The sequence below is a fragment of the Anser brachyrhynchus genome (assembly GCF_964034855.1).
Source record: "Anser brachyrhynchus genome assembly, contig: SCAFFOLD_152, whole genome shotgun sequence".
NCBI lineage: Eukaryota > Metazoa > Chordata > Aves > Anseriformes > Anatidae > Anser > Anser brachyrhynchus.
The window spans coordinates 268,205-283,835 of NW_027664018.1; the positions used below are offsets into that span (position 1 = coordinate 268,205).

A 15,631-nucleotide genomic window follows, 5' to 3' on the forward strand; every position below is an offset into this window, starting at 1 on the left:
AGTGTACAAACCCGAGATATTCTGCGGATAGGTGATTCTCAAACCACGTCAGAACCACCGCTGTGGCGTGTGCTGGAGTCGGACGTGCGTTTGACTGATCAGGCGGAGCAGGTGAATTGAATTTGTTGCTGGATGGCGAGGTGTTCTGGGGGAAGAGCTAGTCTAAGGAAAACTTCCTCTTACTGCCCCTTCCCATCTCAAATGGCCACTGTCTGGGGAAATTGCTTCTTTATGACATTAACTACAACGTTACAGTGAGGATGAGGAATCATCATTACTCCCATAGTTATTTGCTGCCAGGCCGCAGCGTAGATTTCAGAGATTTAAAAAAAAAAAAAGGAAAAAGAAAGGAAGTATGTATTCTTTCACATACTCTCTTTTCCCTGAGAGTAAATGTTGTAGCTTCAGCAGTACCCTTCCTCTGGAAACGATTCCCAGTGCCTGCTCAGACACTGGGGAGGAAAATGACAGAGAGAACAATGGAGGAGAGCCACCCGATACAAAGAAAGGAAAAAAGGGGTTATGGATGAAGGGAAAGCAACTACATAAAAAATTGGTGCTATCTAAAAATTGGTTAAGGGTTTGGGACCTGCAGGTGCTGCCTACACGTGCGTGTGTTGCAGTCGTGCCTGTTGCCACTGCGCAAAATGGAGAGAGCTTCTTTGTTGAATGCAGCATGTTAAAGCATGCGCCATTGCCTGGAAGAAAAGCACAGCCTTCCCTCGTGTGGGACTTCTTCCCCATTGATCTGTGGTTTACCTGAAGGTTTACCATAACCTGCATAAGTTTCAAAAGCAAGCAAACAACCAACCAAAAAACAACACCAACATTAAAGAGTGGCAAGGCAGATGCTCATCTGGGGACTCTGACTCATCGGTGACATCACCAAGCAAAGCACTGTGAGCGCTTCGGGTCGGGGCTGCTGCGGCGAACCTCGCAGCCGGGAGGGAGAGCGGGTACGGTTCGCCTCTGGCGGGTCTGTGTCAGCCCTCTGCCCTGGTGGCTTCGTTAGCAGTGAGAGTTTGACTGCTGTGTTCCCAGCTTTCGCTTCTGCACCGACCGTGTGGCAGAGCCCGCAAGCTGCTTCCTCAGCTGGAAGAGGAAGAGGAGTGACCTCAACTGTGCCGAGGTAAAGCAGAACTGTTGAAAAGATTTGTCAAAGATGCGGGTTGTACCAGCGCAGCCGCTGCAGCTGCAGCAGGTCCTGGAGCATTGGAGAAGATAGAGAGGGGTTTCTTCGTGAAAAGAACGCTGTGAAAGTGTTTTCACGCGGGAAATTAGGAGAAGCGCCTCTGTTGTTTGGATATCCTCTATTGACCTGGCACACGGGCATTACAGCATACCTGGCACACTCTTTGTATTGTTTGTAAAAAAAAAAAAAAAAAGTGTTTTAGGGCAGGCCAAAAACCTGCCTTGGCACTTCCACATCGCAGCAGTGCTTGCAGGCCGTGCATCCTGGATGCCAGGCCAGGATCTAAATCCGATGGTGCTGTTGGTAACGTGAAGTTCAGGAAGCACTTCTGGGTTTTTCTGCTCTTCCATGTGAATTTTTGCCCTGTGAAGGTGGTGTACTGAGCTCTTTTCTTACCAACAAATAGGTTTAAAAGCAGTTACAGCAAGGATGAGCTGTGCTAGCAGGGGGCTGTTCTGTGCTTCGACCATGGGAAGATGAATGGTTTACCTATGCACCGTTAAATATAGTTTGACACCTAGCACACAACACTTGCAGCCTGTGGGGTGCTTTAACAAGCAGGTAAATCAGCGGAGACTGTTTTGCAGCCAGGCTGATGCTGGGTGATTAAAAAGCAGGGTCAGAACAAGGAGTTTATGCTGTTCTTTCTTGCTTGTCATCCGACTGTCTGCTTACACTGTTCTAAAAAAAAAAAAAAACCACCAAAACGGGGTAAGCATCTTTAATACCTTTATTATAAATGGAAGGCACAAAACAGGCCAGCAACAGAGACTGTCCAAGAGAAAGACTTTGTGCTTTATAAACAAACAAGAAATTACCCTTAGGTAGGTGTGATAATCCTTCCCTAATGCATTTTTTGGAGTGCAAAAATATTTTGTTCCCTTCTTGCTCTTCTCTCCAGGACAAAGGCAGAATAGCCAACTGGAAAGTTAGACCAGGGAGGTCAGTTTGTTCCATACTGAGAAAGACAAGCCTGTAAAACAAACTAGACAGGTTTTCTTTGGACTAGTTATCTTCCTTCAGCAAAGGCAAAGTTTATGACACTTGTTGGCATGTATTTCCAGACCCCCAGCTACCGTGACTGTAGTGCATCTGTAATTCTTTTGTACAAAAAGAGTTCAAAATCTCGTAACGCAAAAACTTTACTAGCACCCTGGAGAAAAAAGAAATCTAAAACTCTTGCCAACTTCTATTACAGACCTGCTGAGTGCACCAGAGTTACTCATTTTTATTCAGGCTTTCAGGGGCTAGTTCAGTTGGTTTCTGTTCAGCACTTCGATCGCCATATTGGCAGATGTCAGTTAAAAAAAAAAAAAAAGCTTTGGAGATCTTTTTTAAAATGAGACTGCTTTTTATGGCATTTAGGGCTGTGAGGTATCCTTGGTTTTTGCTTTCTTCCCATTCCTTAGACCAGATCCATTCATACCCTGAACAGCGTTCTGGGTCTGTTCAGGAAAATGGAAGGCAACAAGCAAAATGATGAGCTCCTTGGGCATTCAAAAGAGCTCAATCTGGAAAAGATTTCAAGTCCAACTTCCATGCTAAGGAGCACCAGTAATTTTTAGAAGTAGATGCAGAGGAATCTGCATGGCACTAAGTGTGTTTCTGAAGGTGCTAAAGGTCGGAAGTGACGATTCCTCTCAATACTAAAGAAGAGAAGGAAACCTTGCACTTAACTACTGTTTTTATTCCCTTCGTCAAGCAGTCAAAACCAACAACTAATACGAGAACCCAACTTTTCCCCTCTTTACTTTAGATTTGGGAAAATTCCCTGCCAAAATAATACTTCCTGGAAAATTCACTAGTGTTTGTGTGAGTAAAAGGTTCCAACCTTTTATTATTAATTTGTAAGAACTATTTCATCCGCTTTTGTCCAGAAGAGTCAGAAATAATTTGCACAGAAATGTGCAGCATTTTAATGAAAGGATTCAGAATCACTCTAATTTGAACTTTATCTGGTCTGGTTGCAGGTTTTATGACATTTAGTGTCTTAAAAAAAAAATCAAAATATCTGACTTCACATCAGAAAAAAAAACCTGCTTGTGGCTAAATAAAATCTGTTGCAGCTCTGGTCATTGAAAAATCATTGGCTGTTAAATTGGACCTAAGTCATCTTTTCTAACCTTTCATGATCTTGCAGCAATGGATGATGATGGATATATGGATTAGGGAACAGCACGTGATGGCAAACCTGTGGTATTTGCTACAGCGCAGAAAGAAAACAAATTGCTTCCAAAAAATCAAACTAATTCAAAATTCTTGGTATCATGCAGCCATGCCACTGGCAAAGTGAGCATTGCCCTGCCTCTCAAAGCTTGCTGTATCCTTGATCTGCTGTCTTCCTGCTGTTAATTGATTGCAACTCTACGTGTCTGATCAGGGCTACGAGTTGTTCTCCATATGGATACCATACAACATATACTGTGCACGCTTGTGTGTATAGATATGTTTATCCTGTATGCATGTACATATGTATGCATATTTGTGTGCTGGCCCCCAGATCACTCATGGTATAAAGCATTGGCCTCGAAGGCATACTCATCAAAATATTTGGTAGATCCTCCATTTTTTTCTAGTTCCCTCAAAATGAGAGAGTTTTTACGCGCTCTCTGTGTCAAAAAGGCAAAACTTCTGATTTCCACTGTCGCTCTCGCTAACTTTCTATCACTCACTCCTCGTGTGTGTGTCTAAACACATATGTGTGTATGCGTATGCACATTTGTGTATTTGTATGCACTGGTGTGTTTTTTGCTGTACAGGTAATAAAGACGGGGAAAGGTTTTAGTGTTTTCTTAATAGGTGAAGAAATCTTGAAGACCAGAGATTGGAACATACTGAATTTTGAATAAAAAAAAAAAAAAAAAGTCAAATTGTCTGGCTGTGGAAGATGGATCCTCATTTTTGCAGCCACTTTGAATCACGAGTTCATCTCTAAAGGCACTGGGTTTTTTTGTTTTTGTTTTGTTTTGTGGGGGTTTTTTTTTGGTTTTTATTTTTTGAAGAGCTAACTAACCCTGGCTGTCTCCAGTCTGAGAGAGTGTTCAGATGGACTTGCTTCCTCCATTAGTTATAAGCTGTTTAAAAGCACATCCTATGTTTGAATTGTGGATGAGAGGCTCCCTTGGCAAAGTGAGGAGGCAAATTCTTCCTACCCCTTTATCATTAATTCACGGATTCAGTGTTGGTTCGGCCTCCAGGAGAAGTTAACTGGAAGTCTTTGAAGATCGATAACTTTGCTGAGGTTGTCCAGGTAGGTGAACTCGAAGACCCACAGTGACTGGAACGTGCTATTTAATGCGTCATACTGCGTTCTGTAGAAGTTACTCGTAGCCATAGTTGATCATTGCCTTGCATGTATGATCAGGTGGTTTTTGAAGAAGTGACTCCATTTTCAGGCTTCCAGGTGTGCTCCAAGGCATATTATTGAGGACGTGGAAGAGAACACTTGCTGACAAAGCTCCTGGCAGCTTTACAGAACTTTAGTTTAATATTGTGTTAGTTCCCGTAACAGCTGATTTCAAGGCATTGCTCTCCTCAAGAGACTAATTTGATGAACAGAAGAAAGCTGGAAAAATGCTTGTTACTCATTATTTTTCACTTGTTGGTACTTTGTTTAGGGTTACTTTTAAAAAGAAGATTTCACTGATCACAAGCCAGTGGAAGACTTTCAGCCCAAGCAAGGGTGAAGACAGCTCTCTCCAAGAGCAGAGGAAGTCCCTGTGGAGAGAACCCGAGCTTGTTATCAGAACTTGTCGGCATGTCTAAACAAGGAGACGATTGCTACTTCTATTTCTATTCTACCTGTACCAAGGTATGGCTGGGTTTCTTTTGCTTTGCTTTGCTTTGTTTTTTTGTTGGTTTTTTTTTTTTTCATTTTTTTCAGGAAGGGGTAGAGTAGGAGGAGGAGGCACACTGGTCTTTGGTTAACGTGATAACCAGATAGATTCTGAATTCAATCGTAGCAACCTGAGGCAGTAGCATGGACGTTTTTGAGGCTGTACTATATTTTCCTTGTTGGTTTCCTTTTGGTTACAGGGAGACAACTGTTCCTTCCGCCACTGCGAAGCTGCTCTGGGGAACGAGACAGTCTGCACGCTGTGGCAGGAGGGTCGTTGTTTCAGGAATGTCTGCCGATTCAGACACATGGAAATTGACGTGAGTGCCTAAAGATGTGTTCTCAAAATAAATCAACAAAAGCATTTTTCAGTGCTGTAGGTGTGCTGATTGTGCTTTTGCAGGATAGAGTCATTTGCTTTGGAATTACACTGGTTTCTGTTAGCAGGGGAGGGGGTGGGAGGAAGGAGAGGGAAATAAAATCAATGCCTTAGGTATGTCTTAGCAAGATTTTCTTTTAATTAGACGCCGACAGTATTGTCTCAACAGATGCAGAATAACCGCTAACTAGACTGCTAAAACCTGCTGGAGCAGGGGGGTAATAAACAGGCTGTACTAGCCTCCTGAGAGCAGGCTTGATAATGATCTATCAGGTCTCTTGTGTCCCGGAGTCCTTCAGATAATGCTGTTCTAGCTGCCTGGGCTAGGAAGCAGTGGGGAAAGTTAAAGGTGCAGAAGAACGAAGTCTCCAAGAAGTAGTTCTGGATAGAGTTAACGTAGGCAATTTAAGATGTTCTTTTTCCCTCTGAATAATCCTAGTATAATCCTAGGTGTATTAGTTTAACCCACCCTAAACTGATGTCTGAGAGTGCCTGTCTTCTCAAACTGAATGATGACAGGGCTAAACGTGCATAGTGGTTACAGCTTCTGCAAACTTTGTGAATATGCCCGGAAATACTATACTTCCGTGATAAACTGACCTTTGGAATGATGTTTCAGCACTGTATTGTGACAGCCCTATCGCTGTCGTGACCTGGAACTGTGCATCTCTTTGCAAACCTTAGGTGCATGTTATCACGAGCTTGTCTTTCTTTCTGTCTTCAGAAAAAGCGCGGTGAGATTCCCTGCTACTGGGAGAAGCAGCCAGTAGGCTGTCAGAAAGCCAACTGTGCTTTTCATCACGCAAAGGGACGTTACATCGATGGAGTCTTCTTACCACCAAGCAAGAGTGAGTTTAGGTCCTTTTTCTTTAAGTATTGAAGAATTAATTTTGCATATTACTTAGTGGGTGCCAATAGTGTAGGAGACATCAGGTAACCGTCCATTTGTGAGTGCAGGAAAAGGTCTGCAGTCCTAGGTGGTCAGCTAAACCGAGTGTACTGCTGCTGTACTGCTGGTATTTGTTTTCTGCTTTCATGCTCAGCTTCTCTCTGCTTTGTGTGATATTTGCCTTGCAGTTTGCTTTCTGTTGTTTCGTCCTCTGCTGGGTGGTAGGGAGATGTGTTGTTGTTTGAAGGCAAGTCATTGTTCACGGTGTAAACAGTGGCGGGATGGGCAAAAGGAGATGCTGAATTCATTGTCTGTGCAGGTTATCTGCCTTAGCTACCATCTTCGTGCATTGTGGTCAAAGTTTTAAACTGCCATATTACTGATGATCCTCCTCTTCCTCTAGCTACACTGCCAAGTCCGCCTGAGTCCGCGGACGATGATTTGAAAGTGGCTCAGATGTCACTGCAGCAAAACAAACTTTCTGTCCAGTCCCATCCCTCTCCATAGCTAAGGCGGGTGATGAAAGTGGAAAACTCGGAAAATGTCCCAAGCCCTACACACCCTCCAGTTGTAATCAATGCTGCAGATGATGATGAAGATGATGATGGTGAGCATGGTTTGGTTCTTGGAAGGAATTTGTGCTGTAAATGATTGTGTAAGTCTTTGGTTCTTGGAAGGAATTTGTGCTGTAAATCAATATATAAATCACAGATGACCTGAGGTCTGACTAGCGATAGGGCAGGCAGTCTGGTCAGGTCACTGGTGGCTTTGTCTGGCAGTCAGTGGACAGAACCTGAAATGTTGGAGGAAAGCTTAGAACCCCTCTTGGCTTTAGTTGGTCTGTTGTGTAAAGCTCTATGTGAAACTAGGAAGGAAATTCCTTTTTTTTTGTCTGAAGAGTAATATGTTGTGTAGTAGTTAAAGCTGCAGAGAGAATCTAGAGTCCTAGATGTTTTGTCCTAGGGTAGTCTACTTACGAGTTCATCAGGTCAGTGTAGCTGTATTAAAAAAAAAAAAAAAAAAAAAGCTTTTTTATAGGAACCATGGACTGAAGTGTCATTGCATGAGCTACATAATCACGAACAATCTGGCCTATGCATAACTGAATAGATTTTTCCCCTTCAGACCAGCTTTCTGCGGAAGGAGAAGAAACTAAAACTCCCGTCCAGCAACCAGCTGAGGAAGGCCAAAATGGATTACGGATGATTTCCACTCGGGAAGCCAGTGCTACTACTGCTAAACAAGGTATTCCAGCACCTGTAGTAGGATAAATCGGAAGGAGAACTTGACAATTAACTCAAAAGCAATGTGGCGTAAAAACACAACAGAATGTAGGGGTGCTGAATGGACTCGGTTATTTCCATGATCTCATTTCTCCCTGATACCATCATGTGCCCATTGGGTCAGAAAGTTGAACTCCTTTTCTTTCCTTTTGGAGAACAAAACAGGGTCACAGCATGGAGTTTAAATGGCTGCACGTGCAGCCTGGCAACCACTGTTGAAAGCCATATCTAACGATAGAGGGATCTAATATCACGTAAATGGATTAAAATTAAAACTACAGTTTTTACCCTGAAGGGTGAAAGGAGGGGCAAAATGCCATTGATTCTATGGTTGTTTCACTTGTGAGGAGTGTTGACAGGGTTTATTCTAAATACTTCTGAAAGTTCCTGAGCACTAAGAAGCCTGAGGATCTGTGGTCCTCAGTGAGTGCCTCTAAGCCTTAGTCTCATTAACTGTTTTCTGTTTTCAGAGGACGGTCTGAATTTTGGAATAAAAACACTTGAAGAAATCAAATTGCAGAAAATGAAGGAAAAAACTAAGAGACACGGTGGTGAGTTAATATTCCCTACTTTCTTACCCTCTTCACCTTCATCCTGTGTGATGATTTTTCTTTCAAAAAAAAATTCTTCCAGTAATACCGGGTAGCTGGCTATGCTTTGGTGAATCCAACTATTTGCCAAAGAAGTGAAATTTGATTGGCTTCAGAATGGCAGGTGATGGTGGCTGGGAGCTGCCTGAGGGATAGACTTCCATGTTTAGCTGGGGGCATCGAGCAACCTGATTCTCAGCCAGCTGGTATTCTAGATGGGAATTCCAAGGGCAACCAGAGGCAAATTAGTCACCTCTCTTATTTGCATGCTCTGGTCACTGTATGTTTGACAGTAATGAATAATTACAGTTTTTTGTTCTTCGTGATAGTTTTTTCTGTTTGGTAAACTTCCTTATGTTTTGCTTGCTCTGAGCAGAAGGTCCTTCAAGATCTTCTCTTCCTCCCGTCGATTCTATGATTTTTCCTGCTCCGGAAAAGGAAAATGTCCGGACAGTGGTGAGAACTGTGACACTGTCTACAGAGGAAGGTAATAATTCATGCTTTTGTTTTGATTTCATTACTCCTAAACTGGAAGGTTAAGCAAGAAGGAAGGCAATTCACCCCTGTTAGCCTCCTGGTGCTGCCGCCTTCTGTTCAAAACATGCTTTTATGCTGAAAGTCCCTGGTTGTACTGGAAAGCTTTGGTGCTCAGGTTAAGTGCAGTAGCAGGAGAAAGAAAAAAATGTGTCAGTATGCAAATAGGGGGATAACTGAAAAACAGGAGAGTAACGAGAAGAAAGAGCTCTAGAGGACAGTGCTATGTAAGAAGCAATTTCTGAAGCTTTAAAGAGGCTGACAGTGGCACGTGTGGACAGTAGTGCGATAGGAGTCTGTGTATAAATTATATTGTTTAGAGTTGTGCAAATTCCTTTGAAAGGGAAAGAAGTGAAGAAGTACTTTTACTCATAGACATTCACCTTAGAAAGGAATATTTCTCAGCATTTGTACCTAATAATATTCTGCTTGCTTATGCAGCTCTGTTCTGCACAAAGTATAGCTGTCAAGCAGACTCAGATTCATTCTCGACTACATTCAGCTGGAATTTGAGGCAAACACTGAGACTATGGATACTTTTTCTAAGTTAATTACAGTTGTAATATGAGTTTGTGTGGTTTAGCTGTCAAAACAGTGTCTTGCTGGGTTTTTTTGGACATGGGCTAACAGTATACTATTTCTATTGGCTACTGGTCTCTACGAAATAGAAAAATTTTACTTTTGTTTTAGGGGAGGAACCTGTGGTTCGACTAGATCTTGCTGAGAAACAAGGAAAACGGAAAGCCTCCGTGGGTAAGAACTTTTTATGAGCTGTTATTTAGGTGCCGCCTTCTCTATATGACTGCATCGAAGAGTATTTTTGACGTATGAGAGGAAAATGCGTTGCAGTGGAGATCTGTGTTGACTGCAGAAATGGCAGAAAAACCATTTAGCAGCTGAAAGGCAATTTTATGAAAATATGCTTGAAAAATAGAAGCTTGTGGTTGACTGTTCTCAAATCTTCCTGCAAAGAAATGTTCTTAAAATATTCCTTGTTTTCTCTGTCTGAAGCTGATGTAAGCGCCCTTCCCGTGAAGCGCAGCCTTGCTGAAAGGCTGCGGAAGAAGGTGGAGGTTCTGGGAAATGCTGACAAAGCACCAAAGAGAGGTACAGCTACTAAACAGGCATCTGGATGTGATTCACGGGTTTTGTATTTAGGCTTTCTGTTTGTCCTTTTCCTGCGATGTTTCTTTTTGCATGTTGGCTGAGGTCTTAATCACCGGGATTCAAAGTTACCTTTCCTGCCTTGTTTTCAAATGTGAACACAAAGTTGACGTTTATGCAGCCTCCCTAATTTGGTCTTTTTCTGTTTTGCAGTTCAAGTTCCCAAGTCTGTGAAGGAGAGACTAGGATTACCTTCTCAACGGACTAGTACTGCGAAAGGTAACAACTGGCTATTAAATATACTTTCTCCTTCTTCCTTTCCGTGAACTTAGACCGTTTTCATACAGCCCTAAAAAGGAATTCAAATGAAAACAAAGAACTGGTTCCTCTTGCTCAAGTGCTGAAGCTCTTCTGACAGCCACTATCAGAAATCTGCCTCTAGGTGTGTGTTTATTTTCCGCTTGTGCCTTGTCAAGGTTTTAAGCTGCTTCTGTGAACCATCATATACAATTAGAATAGAGCCACTGCCGGGAGCAGGAATTTGAAATGCCGTCTGAAAAAGTAATCAAGTAAACTAGCATTTCTGTGTAGCAACTCTCTCTGGATAGGGCTGGTCTTCAAAATACAACAAGTGGCTCAGAGGAGGAGGAGAATGTTAGGCTATTGTCCTAAGATGCGTTATTGGGAACGCTCAGGCTTAGTTTTCCTTAGTGCTGTGACAAATTTTGGAGACTTAAACTATTGTTGGACTCTCTTTAAATGTTGGTGCTTCTCATTTCTTGATGATGACAGGGAAGGCTGCTAAGCCAAAGGGAGAGATCCATGTGAAAACACTGGAGGAAATCCGTCGTGAGAGAGCTCTTCGAGAAAGTCAAGCCAAAGCCCAGGCTGAATGGCATGGTAAAACCAAAGATCCCAGCGCAGGGGCAAAAATTGAGGGTGAGCCCAAGAAGCAGAGTGTGCTCACTCTTTCCGGGCCCAGCAAAGTGCAGTCGAAGGAGCCAGCAGGTAAAGCCAAGCCAGAAGGAGAAGTGCGTGTTAAAACCTTGGAAGAAATAAAGCGCGAGAAAGCTCTGCGGATGCAGCAGAGTGGAGGAAATGTGCCAGCTCCCCCAGCACAACCTGGACCTGCCCCAGCCGGGCAGAAATCGTTATGGAACACAAAGCTATCAGGTAATAAGATGCTTTAATACCTGCCCCGGTGAGGTGCTTCCCATATTGAGCAAGTTCCATTTGCTCAGGATCTGCTTTGCTTTTTCCTTCAATGCGGAGGATAAAAGAGTTTAAGGCTACAAAGTTCAAAGGCAAAGAAGGGCCAGAACGTGCAACCATGTCTGTTTTCGTTAATTACGTGATGGTATTCTGTATTTCCCACTAGAAAATTAACACATTGAGGGGCTTTTTAGTCTAATTTTGGTATTCTGTTTTTTTCTGCCATCTGTTTATGGTATGAAGTCCTCCCTGTGTTGAGTTCAAGTTCACCTTCCTCTTTGGCATGTGTTGCTTAGCTTGACACATGTATGTGTTTGTAAAGCATGCATCAGCGTCTTAATGTGGGAGGGCCAGTTTCTGTCAAAAATGACAGAGGATCAAAGGCCTCGTTGTTAAGATTATATCAAGATTATATAAAATGAGATTGTGTGAGGGAGATAAGGAGGGCTTAAAGGCTGCATGCACTGCACATTGTAGCCTTTCTCTCTGTCTCACGGGACACGAGGAAATAAACACACAAAGAAAACAAGTACCCAGCTTTCTTTCGTTTCTTCTCCTGCCAGCCAGACATTAGGTCAGGAATGGGAGACTAGAATATGACTCTACAAATTTGGATTTTGTAGAACAACTTAATAAATTTTGTGGGACATCACTGCAGGGGAGAGGAAGCTGGTACAACAGTTGCATACACTCTCTTGTCTTACTATACCTGCTGCTTTTCCTTTCCTAGAGGGAGCAAGACTTTAAATACAAAAGCTGTCAACATTTGTGAATCTTACTAGACTTCATACAACGTCTTAGAGTATTGCTTGCACTTGGGATCGCTCTGTGTCTGAGTTTCCCTCGTCCTGGATTATGATTTACTGTAGCTATTCACTTTCCTGGTTCCTTTGTATGGATTGTTGGTAGACGGAGTTTACTATGTGGAAGATATTGCTGAGAATCCAGGCAATGGCAGTGTAATTCTGCTGGCCAAATACAGTTAACTGTGTAGACGGGCCGTGGAAATGAGGAAGAGAACGTGGATTTTTCATGAGGCAGAGCAAGACTGTATCAGTTCTCTCTTCCTTTTACTCTAGCCAACTTTAACATGTTTGCGAAGCCTTGGGATGGGAAAGTCGCTTCCCCCAAGAAGAAGGCACTGAAACGTAAGGCACCTGGCAGTTTTCCCTCTGCTGTAGCAGCTGTGAAACCACGGACTGCCTCTGACGCTGACACAATGGGACCTCCAGCCAAAAAAGCAGCTATGGTAAGGACAGGGGCTAATGCAGAAATGGATCCCTTGTAAAATTTATACCCTCCTCTAGGAGAAAAGATGGAAAACTCAAATGTTCTACAGGCCTTCTGTTTCCTTTTAAATCCAGTAGCTGCCTACAGAATTCTTGTAGTACCCTTCCATATTTATTAGATTAATGGCACTATTTACTTAGTCCTCTGTGATTCTGTGATTTCTCTGGTGTGGAGGATTTTGTCCATTAATGCTGTGTTCTTAAAAGACACAAGATCATTAGTAACCTCCAAGTGAATATTAACTTTCTTCAGGAGCACCTTGGTTTTGTATTTTGGCTAAGGCTCCGCAATGCCAGAGGAGAAGCAGCATGGAGGAAAAAGCTAGTAAGGAACCTTTTACCCATGAGTCCTAAATACTGTTTTGCTGCTTTCTAGGCTGTTCCAGCCACGCTGGAGCACGTCCCAGCCACCAGACTTGAAGAAAATCCCCAAAACAGGTGATGACCACAACTTGTTCTTTTTCTCAATCGGTGTATATCCCCAGTGAAACATAAGTTCTGTCATAGGTGGGGAAAAAAGGAGGGTTCTGAGATAATTAAAGCCCAAATCCATCAGAGGAATAAGTCACGTGAAATGACTTTCTAGCAGCTAGCAGGAATGCTTAATTAGACTTACTTTCTTTAAATGCTGCAAGTCGGTACAGCTTTCCAGTGACTTCTTGCTCTGTCTGAATACCTAAATGAGGATGAGGTGAAGTTCTTCTACTTCCTTGTGAGGTGATAAATGATGAGTAGTGTCCTCTGCCTTTTGGTCCTCAAGAATGCCACCCGAACAAACATACAAGGTGACAAGAGTGCAGGGAGAGCAGAGGGAAGTGATGGCTGCAGATCAGCTTCCTGTAGTGGGGAGCAAACTCTGCTGAGTGTGCCGTGGGAAAAATGACTAACTTAGTAAACAGATATTTGCAGATGGAGACTTCTTAACATTTTTACAGGAAAATTAAGCAAGGTGGCAAAGTGCCTCTTGCTACAAAAATTGAACCATCTCTGCTAGACTCCGGGTGCTCTGGCTTCACAGAGAAACCCCCAAACTGAAAAATGTACCTGCTAATATATTGGGCTCTAAATGTAGCCCTGGGTTAATTGAATAACAATCCCTGGGTAAGATTGAAGTGCAGGAGGGGTTGGCTACGGTTTTAAGAGCCGGTTTGCAGAAAAGGGATTTCCCGTTAAGAAATGGCATATACTGATTGTTCTCTTCCTTGCTCTGCCAAGACCTGAAGCACATCTTGGAAGCCAGGCAGAATCCGTGGAGCCAATGGAGTTCTCAAGCTCGACTTCAGCTTCTTCCCAGCTAGAAGAAGCAAGGACACGCCGGCTGAGTTCCACAGGCAACGCGCCCGTATCTGTAGACGAGGATTTAGAGATGCTACTTTGGGAACTCTCAGACGGCATACTGGAAGCCGAGCTCGACTTGGACCCAGGGAAGGATGAGGATGACCTCCTCCTTGAGCTTTCCAAGATGATTGATGATTGAACTGCATAGTCCTATGGTATATTAAAAAAAAAAAAAAAAAAACCAACAACAAAAAAAACCTCTTCTTCTTGTTGGATACTCCGAGGTGATCCTTTTTCTAACTGAGGCTTTGCAATGAGACTTAAAGCACAGTTGGATCTGGTAGAAATTGGCAGGATCTGCACTCAGTTGTCCTAAGTTTTCCTGCTGGTCAGAGTTAAGGTCTTGTGCATGGTTCCGTAAGTAGAGGTGGCTACCTTTGATATCAAGAGGACAAAGCACTTGTTTCTTTTGGCACAGAAAGATGTCCATCGGCACGCTGTGGTGGCTGTGAATTGACGTAGTGATGGAGCGATGCTCTGAAGGCTTAAACGGAAAGCTTCTTTCTTCCGCCCCCCCTTGGCACAGCTCGATGTTGGGCACATTGTGAAGCCTGAGTGTTCTGATTTCTCAGACAGTTGATACCCAAATCCCGGAGTTACTATGTCAACTCTTGACTTTTATTTGTGTATGCCATTGTTTTGACTGTAATCTTTTCAGATGATGAAGCTGTAAGGGCGGGAGGGAGCAAAATAATTATTCTAGCGTTGTGGACCAAACATGCTGCCAGGAGTGGTGGTGGTGGGGTCAGCCCACCTGGCCTTACTTTCAATTATCAGGGATGATAAAATGGTGTGAAAAGCAGCAGCTCTGCGATACGGCTACGCTACCCCCACTCCCTTCTCTTGTGCTGTACCAAAGTTCCCCCAAGCTTTGGTTGGTGCTTTTTGCTGGAGACAGTAGGACTCCAGGGCGAGTAGTCGGGACTCTCCTGCAGTAACTGGGTCAATTAAGGGTTGGTTTAAGTGCCTCCTGGTTTTTAAAATTGCTCCCCTGAGCTGCTGGCTCTGCTGCCTGCTACAGCAAATGTTCGGGTGCCATCAGCGTCGCACTTGGGCGTGGGCACTGACCCTGCGGAGGAGAGCTGAGACTCGCGTGTATTGTGTACCCTGCCGCCAGTGATCGTTTTCCCCTAGCAGATCTATTTTGAATCATTTCCCTAAATTTTAGAGGAACTTTAGGCTCTTTGTGCTATGATTTGTGAAGCTGTAGGGGCCCTCAGGCATTTGCTGCTGGCAGAGGAAAACCGCTTGTCGAATTTGTTGTAAATACTTTCTGTTTGGACAACAACGCCTGTGTGTGTGTGTGTGTGTGTGTGTGCACGCGTGCGTGCTTTGACGACCCCCTGCGACGCCCCAGCTCCGCGAGGGAAGCTTTGAAGCGGCTCTGGGAAAACCTCTGCGGAAGAAACCGCTGCTAGTGACTTGCGGAAAAGGGACTCCACAATCAGTGAGATTGTAAAGTAGGTATGTTTATTCAGCGCTGGGCAGCACGGGAGGTCGTGGGCATGAAGATTGATGACTCTTCCTCGTCACCGCTAGTTGACCTCTTGTCTTTGCACAGACTCAGTTGCTCCTTGGCTCTTGTCCATCTGCAGGACCAGTTTCTCCCAGTTTCTTAAGACAGGCTCACTCTCTTATCAGGAGACTGACCTTGGTAAGGGGCCCAAGGCTTCTTGCTTTAGTTAATTGGCACAATGCACCATAGTTAGCAAAGACACTAAGTAGCATCCTAGTTTAACGCTGTCAGCGCTCTATCTCTACTTGATAAGACTCTCCTAACTCCCTCTCTCACTGGAGCCCACGCAGCCCTCCGTCCTGCCGAAGGACTTCACGGGGACTTCTGCCGGCTCCGGGTGCCCGCACACACACAGAAATGGCTTTGAGAGAAAACAATCAGGAGGAGGAGAGCTCAGAGACTGCGGCCGGCTTCGGCCACCTTCCCCTCGCTTTCCCTCTCCGTGTTCAAACCGAGCACTGTTCTGCCGT

At 43.9% G+C, this 15,631-nt stretch overlaps 1 protein-coding gene across 1 annotated transcript; it reads left to right on the forward strand.

The window, feature by feature from the left end:
* Positions 1–938: 938 nt before the first annotated feature.
* On the forward strand, positions 939–6,802 carry LOC308186477 (zinc finger CCCH domain-containing protein 11A-like; the record flags this gene model as incomplete). The annotated part of the gene is made up of 4 exons (XM_080608601.1): positions 939–5,003; positions 5,228–5,347; positions 6,131–6,254; positions 6,699–6,802. Exons 1-4 carry the CDS (start codon positions 4,950–4,952, stop codon positions 6,800–6,802), a joined length of 402 nt encoding a protein of 133 aa, XP_080464727.1. The 5' UTR covers positions 939–4,949.
* Between the last annotated feature and the right edge of the window lie 8,829 nt (positions 6,803–15,631).